At 37.2% G+C, this 12,925-nt stretch overlaps 1 protein-coding gene across 1 annotated transcript; it reads left to right on the forward strand.

The window, feature by feature from the left end:
• Positions 1-2,854: 2,854 nt before the first annotated feature.
• Positions 2,855-10,191, forward strand: LOC133661758 (caspase activity and apoptosis inhibitor 1). The gene is made up of 6 exons (XM_062065220.1): positions 2,855-3,060; positions 3,222-3,413; positions 4,181-4,265; positions 4,347-4,386; positions 4,458-4,516; positions 8,579-10,191. The coding sequence occupies exons 1-6, from the start codon at positions 2,956-2,958 to the stop codon at positions 8,941-8,943; spliced, it is 846 nt and encodes a 281-aa protein (XP_061921204.1). The 5' UTR covers positions 2,855-2,955; the 3' UTR covers positions 8,944-10,191.
• Positions 10,192-12,925: the final 2,734 nt, after the last annotated feature.

Below are 12,925 nucleotides of genomic sequence, written 5' to 3' on the forward strand. Positions count from 1 at the left end.
TAAATTGCCAAGAAAAAGAGAAGAAAAAAATGAATAGTTTTGGGTGGATAATAGGAGACATATGTAATAAAGCTCAAATTGACAATATTAAAGTTAGCCCTACAGTACCAATCCCTGCAATACCACCGTGGATGTATGAAAACCCAAAGCTAAAAATGCAATTACTAAAGAATATACATTTAAATAGTTACCAGATAGAACAATGGATTGAGGAAACGTAAAGTAGGAGCTGCAGCAGTTATCCCACAAGGAAACATAGTATTAAATAAAATAATCAGCGATAAGTTATCTGTTTTTACGGGAGAATTGGTTGCAATTTATATGGCAGTTAACTGGATAGAGGAAAATAAAGCAAGGAAAGCAGTCGTGTGCTCGGACTTCAGCAGTGCATTGATCAGCATTAAAAACATATAGCATCAGAAACAAGACAAGATCTAGTTTATGAAATAGTTCAGGCAATATATAGAATAAATAAAGCGGGAGGTGTGGTAACATTTCTTTGGGTTCCTGCTCATGAAGGAGTTGTGGGGAATGAATTAGCTGATAGATACGCAAAACAAGCAACTAATAAAACAGAAGTAAATATGGAGATTAAGCACAGTAAAGAAGAAGTGAAGAACATCATGAAGATAGAACACAATCAAAAGTGGCAGGATAATTGGAATAAGGAAACAAAAGGTAGATAATATTACAAAGTCCAGAGGAGAGTATGTGTAATGAGAGGAGGCAATAGAAATAGGAAGGAAGAAGACATTATTACTAGAATGAGATTAGAACATACATCAGGGGTCCCCAATTTTTTTGACTCGGGGGCGGCATTGGGTTAAAAAAATGTGGCCGGGGGCCAGGCTGTATATATATATATATATATATATATATATATATATATATATATATATATATATATATATATATATATATATATATATATATATATATATATATATATATATATATATATATATATATGTATGTGTGGGAAAAAAATCCCAAGACTATTTCATCTCTACAGGCCTGCTTCATGAGGGGTTTCCTCAATCCTCAGGAGATTTTAATGGAAGCATTCACATACCATGGTTTATATAGGGCACAGAGCGGGTGGGTACAGGCAGGCGTGGGGGCGTGGTGATTGGCTCATGTGTTGCCTAGGAGGTGTTTCCTTCTGTGACGGCATGCTGATACAATTTCGCTGCGTTTGTTGAGGGATGACAACTCTGGACGGTATATGATAAACAGTTTCTCTTTTAAGCATAGGTTGCATCTTTTGTTACCACTGTTGTAAGGTGTGCTGGATGCAAGAATTTGCCATGTTATTGAGTATTCAACATTATTGTCTTTGAGATTCCAAATGTGTTTGCTGAGTTCTGTAGTGTTCCGCAGGCTTTTGCATCTGAAAGAAGCCTTGTGATTGTTCCATCTGGTTTTGAATTCTCCAGATTCAACCAGATGGTTTTGAATTCTCCAGATTCAACCAGATGGAACAATCACAAGGCTTCTTTCAGATGCAAAAGCCTGCGGAACACTACAGAACTCAGCAAACACATTTGGAATCTCAAAGACAATAATGTTGAATACTCAATAACATGGCAAATTCTTGCATCCAGCACACCTTACAACAGTGGTAACAAAAGATGCAACCTATGCTTAAAAGAGAAACTGTTTATCATATACCGTCCAGAGTTGTCATCCCTCAACAAACGCAGCGAAATTGTATCAGCATGCCGTCACAGAAGGAAACACCTCCTAGGCAACACATGAGCCAATCACCACGCCCCCACGCCTGCCTGTACCCACCCGCTCTGTGCCCTATATAAACCATGGTATGTGAATGCTTCCATTAAAATCTCCTGAGGATTGAGGAAACCCCTCATGAAACAGGCCTGTAGAGATGAAATAGTCTTGTGATTTTTTTCCCACACATACATATTACGCTCTACCACGGTATCGAGCACTATTTTTTGGATAATCTAATTAAGACATATATATATATATATATATATATATATATATATATATATATATATATATATATATATATATATATATATATATATATATATATATATATATATATATATATATGTGTATATATATATATATATATATATATATATATATATATATATATATATATATATATATATATATATATATATATATATATATATATATATATATATATATATGTATATATATATATATATATATGTATATGTATATATACTATATAATCCGTTTTGTCATTTAACATCAATTAACATTGATGTTCATCAACATTTAACATTGTCACGTTATCGATGGGAAAATTCATTTTTAGACAATATGATTTGCCTGAGCGGCTAGGAGACACCAAGAGTAACAAGCGGTAGAAAATGGATTAGAAAGGAAAGATTTAAAAATTAAAAATTAAAAAAAAAAAAAAATTAACTTGGGACTTCTTGTGGGCCGGATTTTGGATGCTGGGGGGCTGGATCCGGCCCACGGGCCGTAGTTTGGGGACCCCTGACATACATACTTAAATAGTTCATTAAAATTGATAGGGAAACATGCTACAAGACTGTGTGATTCTTGCCAACAGATAGAAAGTGTAGGACATGTTTTAATACATTGTAGGAAATATAATAGAGAAAGGGAAATACTGGAAAGTAAGTTAGCGAAAGAAAATATTAGGTTAGCAGTGGAAGATAAATTAGGATTGAATCCAGAACATATAGGATATAAAGCAATATACACATATTTAAAAAACACTGGTTTAAATAAAATAATATAGAATCGGGATCCATCTCGGTTCACACTCCATTACAGTAGGTGGCGGTAATGCACATCACAAGGTTGCGTGCCAACCGCCATAAAAAAAACAAAAGAAGAAGATGAAGCCGCTGCCTGATTACGTCACCATTCCGCGACGCTCACCCCAGCGTGACTGATGTATTTTGAGTTCTCTGTCGCCCTAAAATGCTTAAAAAGAAGTCAAGTTGCGGCGAAAAGAAGCGGAAACACGCTTCGTCCGTTGAACGGCATCGTGGGAGTAAACGTAGAAGCGCTGAATGTAACGTAGAGGTGAGATTTCTGAAGCGTTCATAGAAGCTTAGTGTCGTGTTGCGTTTGGGGACCATCTGTAGCTTACGACTGAGAAGTTATTTAGGTTTGCCTTAAAACTCTTAGAAAGCAGTTTTAGTTTGACATGTAAAATTCATGGCAGGACACGTTTGTTCACCCAGGACTCGAAGGAGGAGCTCGCCGAATCAGAGCTGGACAGGGTCGGCAGTGACATCGAGGAAGGGGGACTGGATCTCGCGGTGCCATTTGAGCCCATCACCGCTTATACGAGCGACAAAAAAGAGATGTTGGAGCAGTGCTTCCGCGTGTTAGGGGAGAAGAAACTACGCAGGATGATTCCCGAGGAATTCAAGGTGAAATTAAGAATGATCTTATTGTAAAGATTTTTGTAAAGAGGCAAAGGAATGGCTTCGATGAAGAGCTGTCGAAAATACGTGGGACACTGAACGCTGCATATGCTGCGCTTGCTAGCTCTACTGTACTTGAATGTATATCAGTATTTATTATTAGGTATAATATTGAAGTAAAATCGTTTGTATAACAATTAAAATGCTATTATGTTATGTAAATGTGAAATAATTGACTTTCAGTTGAGACCATTATGTAAATGTTGTTCCACTTTCATGCCATGATTTTCGCCTAATCAAGGCTCTTTAAGTGGCAAAAATCAAAACTAAAAAAACAACATGCTTTTATCTAATTTGTATTCAATTTAAATTAGTTAATTTTGAATATTAGCATTTAATGTATGATTGTACTTTTGCCGAAATTTGCTGAAACTTTGTATAAAATCAAGATACACTATCATGTCACCATTTTTTAAATTTAAAATTACATTTCTGTTTTTAGTTTAAATATATAATCAGTTCTAATGGACTTCTGAATTAAATTAATAATTTTACAAAACTATGTTTTGCAATATATGTTTGTGAATGAGTTAATATTAAGAAGTTATGTCTCTTTTTAACTAAAATATCTAATCATAACTTTGTTTTATTTTATGAATAGATTTAATAGTTAATATCATATTCAAGCTTAATTTATTTTGGACAAATTAAGGACATTTAAAAAAAAACAACTATCCCTTTAGCTTCTCTGCATTTGTTACTTTTACCCGCAGGATTGTAACCTAGAGGAAATCCGAAAACTGTGTTGGGATCAACTTGAACCAATTTCGGAGCGAAACATCATGCAGATCCTATCTGGTATGACTATTTCAATGTTTGTTTGTTTTTAAGCTTTTCACATGCTTTACACTAATAGCTTTACTTTTTTGTTGTATTCAGCGGAGCAAGTGACTAAAGAAAATCAACCCTCAGAAAGCCAGTAAGTTCCTTAAGCAAAGGGTTGCCTTTTTTTATGGCAACCATTTTTAATGATAGTTTTGTTTTGTTCAGACAAGAAGACATTGCGTCGTGCGTGAAAGACTCGACAAAATGTGACATCACCAAACAAGGTAAGTTTACGCATGTCAAATAAACTTGTAAGTAATTGTACTAAAAATAATTCACAGCAAAAAGACCGGAAATTTACTTTTTATTTTGCGCGCGTTTCGCATTTTCGTTGGATTTTTTTCCGCGGCACTTGAGAAGCAGCCTCAACAACAGAGAAGACAAGCACGAGAAAGGAAGAAGAAGAATATACGTTGGATGTTATCGCGTTCAAAGCAGGAAGTTGGAGTACGCGTCGCTACTCTTTGTCAAAGTTCATAAGGTAGAGTGGCTTACTTCTTTTTACACTTAATGACATGTTGTAAAGTCACAATGCGATTTGTTATGTTAACGTAGTGTTTTTTGCGTTTTACACTTGAAGAATGTTGTAAAGCAACAATGTGATTTGGTTTTACACAAACTGTTTTCATTGCTAATAGAGGGGAGCGACGAGTTACGTTGCACTTTTGTCATTAAAATCCTATTTTCCAAATAGTTTGTAACCGTTAAAAATGTTCATACCGTTCAAAAGTTTGGGGGTCACCCAAAGAATTTTGTGGAATAGCCTTCATTTCTAAGAACAAGAATAGCTGTCGAGTTTCAGATGAAAGTTCTCTGTTTCTGGCCATTTTGAGCGTTTAATTGACCCCCCAAATGTGATGCTCCAGAAACTCAATCTGCTCAAAGGAAGGTCAGTTTTGTAGCTTCTGTAACGAGCTAAACTGTTTTCAGATGTGTGAACATGATTGCACAAGGGTTTTCTAATCATCAATTAGCCTTCTGAGCCAATGAGCAAACACATTCTACTATTAGAACACTGGAGTGATAGTTGCTGGAAATGGGCCTCTATACACCTATGTAGATATTGCACCAAAAACCAGACATTTGCCGCTAGAATAGTCATTTACCACATTAGCAATGTATAGAGTGTATTTCTTTAAAGTTAAGACTAGTTTAAAGTTATCTTAATTGAAAAGTACAGTGCTTTTCCTTCAAAAATAAGGACATTTCAATGTGACCCCAAACTTTTGAACCTTAGGACATGCATATTTTTTATTTTTTTAGCTTGTAATGCACAATATTATTTTTTCAAGCCCATACCAATAACTTCCTGTTTCTTAAGATTGATACCAACCGTATATACTGTATGTATATAAAACATTTGGATTTCACTGTAGTTTGTGCACACATGGAGGTAAGAAAGACTCAAAGGTGGATTTGATCATTTATTTTAAGAATTACAATGCATGAAAAGAAGACATGTTTTTTTGCTGTACATAGGGATTGTGGATGTTAGAAAACATTCCAAGAAGAGTGAAGTTCCCATTTAACAGAACACATTGTCTATATTTTTCACAACTATTAAATTTATCAATCAATCAAAGTTTACTTATATAGCCCTAAATCACAAGCCACAACGACATCCTCGGTTCAGATCCCACATCAGGGCAAGAAAAACTCAACCCAATTGGATTACAATAAGAAACCTTGGAGGGGACCGCAGATGTGGGGGACCCCCCCCCCCCCCCTCCAAGGAAATTCAACCGGATATCGACGAGTAGGTTTCTCTTGTTTATGCTTCTTGCAAGATTGTTTACTAAGTAATGATGTCACATTTTACTGATGTCGATTAGCCAAATGTATTTGTAAAGTTACGCAGCAATATTTTAGTCGGGACAGATTGTTGGCATCACCCTGCTAAAATGTCTAGTTTGACCGCACGGACCACCATCGAAATATATTGTATATAATAATATATATTGCATAGGCCTACTTTGATGGCAAGCCAAGGCCAGCAGTAAAATTACCGCCACATTTGGTTCAGCATAACTCCATGTTGCATCCAACCTGACACACTGCATTCTCTTCCACGTACGCACATCACCGTCTTTCAGTGCAGAGTGCGATTCTATGAGTAACCCACTTTACGCATAATCCACGTTACGCATAAATCATATAGCCAACTACCATGTCAATACACAAAGTAGAAAATCATTACATGTAAAGCATTATATTGTGCCAAGCAAATACCACCCCATTTATGCCTGATGCACATACAGTACCAGAAACCGCAATTAGCCGTGCTAATGTTGGAACCCATTTCCTCAGCGTATCAGCATATTGAGAACGAAATAGGCACTGATGCCACCCATATCCACATAGGTTTTATTTGTTGAAAAGAGATTTTGCCCTGTCAATTGGATGACACATCGACATACAGGCTAACAGGCATATATTTTCCCCGTTAGTCTGTATGTCGATGTGTCATTGACCGGACTAGCATGCTAAGTAAGCATTACACTAGTGTGATGGTGCTTCGCTCCTAAGCATTCGTTGCACGAACATACTAGCTTTGTTAGATAAGATCATAGACTGTATTGGACAATATAGTTTACATAGGAAATGTCCATTTCCATTTATTACAAGTAATACAAAAACGTAAATGCCTGACTTACCTATCAAAGAGGAAATTAGCAAGTTTGGCGTCCGATCAAAAAATCTTCTCCGCCTTCAATCGTCTCCATCTTTCAAATGCATCCCCGATACAAATCCTCGTTTTGTTCCTGGCTAAGTTGAGAATCGTAACGACACCTTTTAGATTTATTAAGGTCAGACATGTTTAGTAACTCTACCAGTGGCAGTAGCCAAACAAAGATGGCGGTGCGTAACTGGCAACCTGGATGTGACACACTCATGGACTTTGTAATTGGTCAAACGGTGGAGGGCGGGGCATCGAAATGAAAACAATAAGACTTCGGGGCTGTAAATCAAATTTTGAAATGAGCATATCCGGGCTAAAATATTGTTATCAGTTATAGAGGTATTCGAAAAGAACATGATTTATTCATGCCTTTTTCATATCAGGGCCATTTAATGATGACTTGACATGAATTGTTTACATATGGCTCCTTTAACTAAAATTACAGTAGATTTTGTCAACTAAAGCATTAATGATAAAGGATAAGGCATTTTTTAAGTTTCCTTAAAACCACCTTTTTTACACGACCTGCAAAGCATCTCAATAATAAAGAAAACAAAAGTAGACTTGCTCTCAATGAAAATATCAAGTCAATTTCACAATAATAATATATATGACACAGTACAACAACAGAATAAAGTAGCAAAACAAATCTGCACTGCACTAGGGATCAATCCAACTCTACTGTTTCTCAGCAATAAAAACGACAATAAACATAACATATGAATATAATAACAGTGTCTTGTTTTTTATATCGCCATATATGAAATGTGTCCATATGTCTACGCTTCTCTTTCTCCAGGCATAGACATTGCAAGGTGTAACCTGTTAAAATATTGCAGCATAGGGTATTGTTTTCGCAGTGGAAAATCCAACAGCCCTACTTCACAAAGACACGACATCTCTCATATTTGATACATTTCTACATTAAAACAGATTGGATTTCCTTTCTGTCAATATTTTCGTCTGGTTTTTATTTGTTGATGAAACGGTCAGTTCCTTTCATCAAATTTGTTGTCAAGGTGAAATTGGTTTTATTAGTTGTCTCCTTTGTTGTCAGGTAGTAAACAGGTTTTTGACAAACACTATGATGTCAGTTATTAATCAACAAAATGAGCGCTGCCATGTAGCAACACAACCCATTATCTGTTAGTCCTCATATAACGCTATGTAGTATGCCTACATTTTGTATTATTTTTCTTTATACTAATAGAAATTTTTAACTTTTTACATTTTCTGACAAATAATTTCTGACTAGCAATGCAACTCCTTATTTGTTAGTCTTAAAAAAAGGCTAAGTTGTATGTGTTTAATTGTGTTTTGACAGTCATTTTTACATTTGGGTAATGTTTTTGTCATTCCAAAAAATGTTCATATGTTCATGTTTTGTATGTAAATAGTTGTTCTGGTTAACATCTTTTTACACTTACTAATTACTGTTAACAATTGTCTGTTAATGTTGCATGATGGTCGTGATTTAAACCTAAAACAGAACATTTCCATTAATTTTAATGGGAAAACCAGTTACAAAATCTTTATTAAACTGTATTAAAATACTGTAATGCCGCATGTTTGTATTGAGCATTACCCCGAATATTTTTTTTTTCAGAGGCTGTTGCCTCCAGTGAGGACAGCGACGTCCTAAGCATCAATGCCGACACTAGTGACATCGATGCGCCCAAAGATGACCAGCCCGGGGACAAAAATGTCGAAGAGCAGTGTGTGCCGAAAGCTGAGGCCATTCAAAGCGACATCGACCGAAGCGTCAGTGAGATATTAGCGTCCAAGGACAAAGAAGCTAAAAAGGCGAGCCCAGCTTTGTCCGTCCATGACGCTCCGGACCGTGCTGCCGCCTCTGTTAGCGCTGCGACATGTACGCCATCACTTCGGCAGCTGGAACTTCTTGAATTGGAGATGAGGGCGCGCGCTATAAAGGCATTGATGAAAGCAAGCAATGGGAAAGCAGCTAGCTAGGGATAAAATGCTATAGTACGGAAAGTATTCATAGCGCTTCAATTTTTCCACAAAATGGAATAAATTAGTGAATTTTTTATTTTTTTTTTATGTTTGCAAATTTATTAAAACTGAGAACTCCCATTTACATAAATATTGACTGCCTTTGCTCAATACTTTGTTAATGCACCTTTGGCAGCAATTACAGTTTCAAGTTTGTTTTAATACGATGCCACAAGCTTGGCACACTTATACTTGGGCAGTTTCGCACATTTATCTCAAGCTCCATCGGGTTGGATGGGAAGTGTTGGTTTTCATCTAGGATGTCTCTGTACATTGCTGCATTCATCTTAGTCTAGTCAGGGAGGTGACCAAGAACCCGCTGGTCACTCCGTCAGAGCTACAACATTCCTCTGTGGAGAGAGGAGAACCTTCCAGAAGGACAACCATCTTTGCAGCAATCCACCAATCAGGCCTCTATGATATAGTGGCCAGACAGATGCCATTTCTTAGTAAAACCGTTGCCAAAATGATCTTGAAAGACTCAGACCATGAGAAACAAAATGTTGTGGTCTGATGAGACAAAGATTGAACTCTTTGGCGTGAATGCCAGGCGTCATGTTTGGAGGAAACCAGGCACTGCTCATCACCAGGCCAATACCATCCCTACAGTAAAGTAAGGTGGTGGCAGCATCATGCTGTGGGGATGGTTTTCAGAGGCAGGAGCTGGATAAAGGGAAATGAGAATGCAGCAATGTACAGAGACATCCTGGATGAAAACCTGATGGAGCTTTAAAGGTGCTGCATAGGGAAATTTGCGAAACTGCTCAAAGAAGGTTGTGCCAAGCTTGTGGCATCGTATTCAAAACGACTTGAGGCTTATTGAGCAAAGGCTGTCAATACTTATGTACATGTGACTTCTTAGTTTTAATACATTTGCAAACATTTTTTTTCACATTTATACCATGTTGGAATGAGGCTGTAACATATCAAAATGTGGAAAAGGTGAAGCGCTGCGAATACTTTCCATATGCACTGTACTTGTTATGATATCTTATCTAAATGTTTCATATCTAATCACCCAAAAATGGACCATTCTAAGCTCTCGGCCCTCAGGTTTACACCACCATGTCTTTTAGTTTCCTCCCATCCGAGTGCAGCTGGGATAGGCTCCAGCCCCCCTTCGATCCCAAAAGGGACAAGCAGTAGAAAATGGATGAATGGATGTTTTTTTTAAATGAGCTGTTGTAAATAAAAAACTAAACGCCATCTAGTGCAAATAGTGTGTTTTTCTCTCTCCACGAGGGGGCGTTGTTACTCTGCCTTAAAACATTGCAACGTTTCTCTGTATTCTGCAATACATTTGAAGCAATTGCGTGCAGATGCATTTCTCCCTGGAGGGGATTTGCATTTAAAAGGCTTATTTCAGGTCCCTGCAGGGTTAAATATGTTATTATATATGCAGTTCATTGATTTCTGGGGGATGGATGCAAAATAGTTCTACTGTATGTGCAGTTTTTGTCATTTTACTGCTATTATGACGAAATAGAGGCATGACGCATAGCTCTATATACAATACATCATACATTCGACGCTATTACTATACTTTTTTGTGGTGAATAGCTCAAATTCAACTTTAAAGAAGTGCAGTTTATTTGACCTTTTAGGTAATTTCGTTTTTATTTCATTTTTGAACTTTAACAGCCAGTTGTATTAATTAGTATTTTTTGGATGAATTCTCTCAGCAAAGGAATAATATAATAAGTAAACAATATATAAACATAATACATTAATAATAATCTTCCAATATATATTACTTATTTAAGATCAACATAGTGTGTGAATGTGAGTCTGAATGTTGTCTGTCTATCTGTGTTGGCTCTGTGATGAGGTGGCGACTTGTCCAGGGTGTACCCCGCCTTCCGCCCAAATGCAGCTGAGATAGGCTCCAGCGACCCCAAAAGGGACAAGCCGTAGAAAATGGATGGATGGAAATACAGTAATATAAAACTACAATCCAAAAATATTTTAATTGAGTGCCTTTTTATTTGCTCTAAAAAATTTAGTTTTTGTGCATCAGGAAATTGAATGGATCGACTTGCTGACAGGCAATAAATAGTAGCGACTAAGCGACATTTAATTTTCTGGCAGCAACCTTTTCTTATCAGTTTTTTTTTATACATCAAAGATATTTGATTTTCTATTAAATAGCCAATTTTGCAACAATGTTTATTGCTGTTCATGTCTTTTTTTTGTGCAAATGTAGGTATAAGTCATGCAATTTGGAATCTTTTTCTTTTGTTTCCTCTCATCTGTGAACACCATCAAGTGGTTTACTGAAACCACCGGTTTTAGTTCTAAATAGTGATACTATATGTAATTATGGTGACTATGTGTTTGATTTTTTAATGGGCAAACCATTTTGAAACCCTTGTTCCCATTATGTATGCCATAATGGTACTCCCAGATTTGCCTCTGTGTCTACACCATCCACTCTTTGGGTGGCCAGTGGAGGTAATTTGCATACTTTACACCAAACTTGTGAAATGATGTTTGCATAGTGAATAAATCAGCGTCGCAAGTGGCGTTAATGATTTTAGGAAATTAACTATTTGTCAGGTTTGGGCTAAGCGGTTTTGCACACTAATAAATGTATTTCTGGGCGATTAAGCATGGTATGCTGAAGGTACTCAAGTATTAATCAGAACATTCCCCTGTAAGCCTCAACAATTACAGTTTTGTTCCACCTTGCACAATTAAAGGTCACAGGAAAGTAATAAGTAACTTGCAAACGTAAAAGATACATCATGTGTCGAGTGGTTCAGTGTTGATAAATTAACCAAATCAGAGCTGAGAACTAACGACCTGTCATAAAGAACAATCAGATGTGTGAAGGATGGTAAGTTTTTTTTAAATATTTTTCAAAAGTCAAGATGCACCACCTTGTGCAAAAGAAGCTCCTTTGCACGCCGAGTATGTTTAAATGCCAGGGGACGATCCCAAGAGACAACACAGGTTGGAATCTGGTCATATCCAAATGTGTTGTAGAGGTCATCTGAGTTGGAAGCACCTGCAACCCGCCACCCTTTCTCGCGGAGAGCTAACTATGATTCGTATCACTCTCCGGAAAGCTTGATTGGCAAAGGAAAATATTCAAACAAAGTGGTCCCATGAGGACCTGAGGATTTTCCAGAGGAATACCAAGTTCTTTGCGTCGTCAAATATGCACATACTGTACATGCCAGAGCATGATCCCTTGTGCTTTTCCAGACAGTAATCTGGTCACATCCGGGTGTCTTGGCACTCAGCATCAAGGGTTGGAATTGGGGGTTAAATCGCGAAAAAATGATTCCCGGGCGCGGCCACCGCTGCTGCCCACTGCTCCCCTCACCTCCCAGGGGGTGATCAAGGGTGATGGGTCAAATGCAGGGAATAATTTCGCCACACCTGGTGTGTGTGTGACTATCATTGGTACTTTAACTTTAACTTAACTTCTTGAACATCCTCTGGGTCGTGACAACCTGTCAGGTGTCTAAGTGAAGAGTTGTATCACTCTGTCAAATTTAGTTGTCAAAAGATACAAATAACTCAAATTTGTTTGAATTTTGGTCTTGGTGTAATGTCACTGGTCAGTACTTTGGATCTTTATAAATATGTGCCTAAATATTGAGGAACTATTTGATCTCATGCGAGTGTTCTGTGGGTGCCCTCTGGGTGGTGACTACCTGTTGTACTAAGGCATAGTTAAGATTTATAATGTTTTTTTGTTTTTTTATGTCGACTTGGTGCCTCAATGCTCCAAAGTGACAGTCCAGGCCAATATTTGGTTACATTGTTTGGGTGACTTCTGGACCGAGATCACTCATCAGATGCCTCTGTGCTCAGACAATAAGTCATCCAATATATACTCAAGGATTTTCCCCCACAGACTCTAAAGGGGCTACAAAGTGCTCATTTTCAGTCAACTTTTTAAATAAAAGGTCTTGTGTAACCTCCGAGGTCC

Source organism: Entelurus aequoreus, linkage group LG12 (genome assembly GCF_033978785.1).
Source record: "Entelurus aequoreus isolate RoL-2023_Sb linkage group LG12, RoL_Eaeq_v1.1, whole genome shotgun sequence".
NCBI classification, from domain to species: Eukaryota; Metazoa; Chordata; class Actinopteri; order Syngnathiformes; family Syngnathidae; genus Entelurus; species Entelurus aequoreus.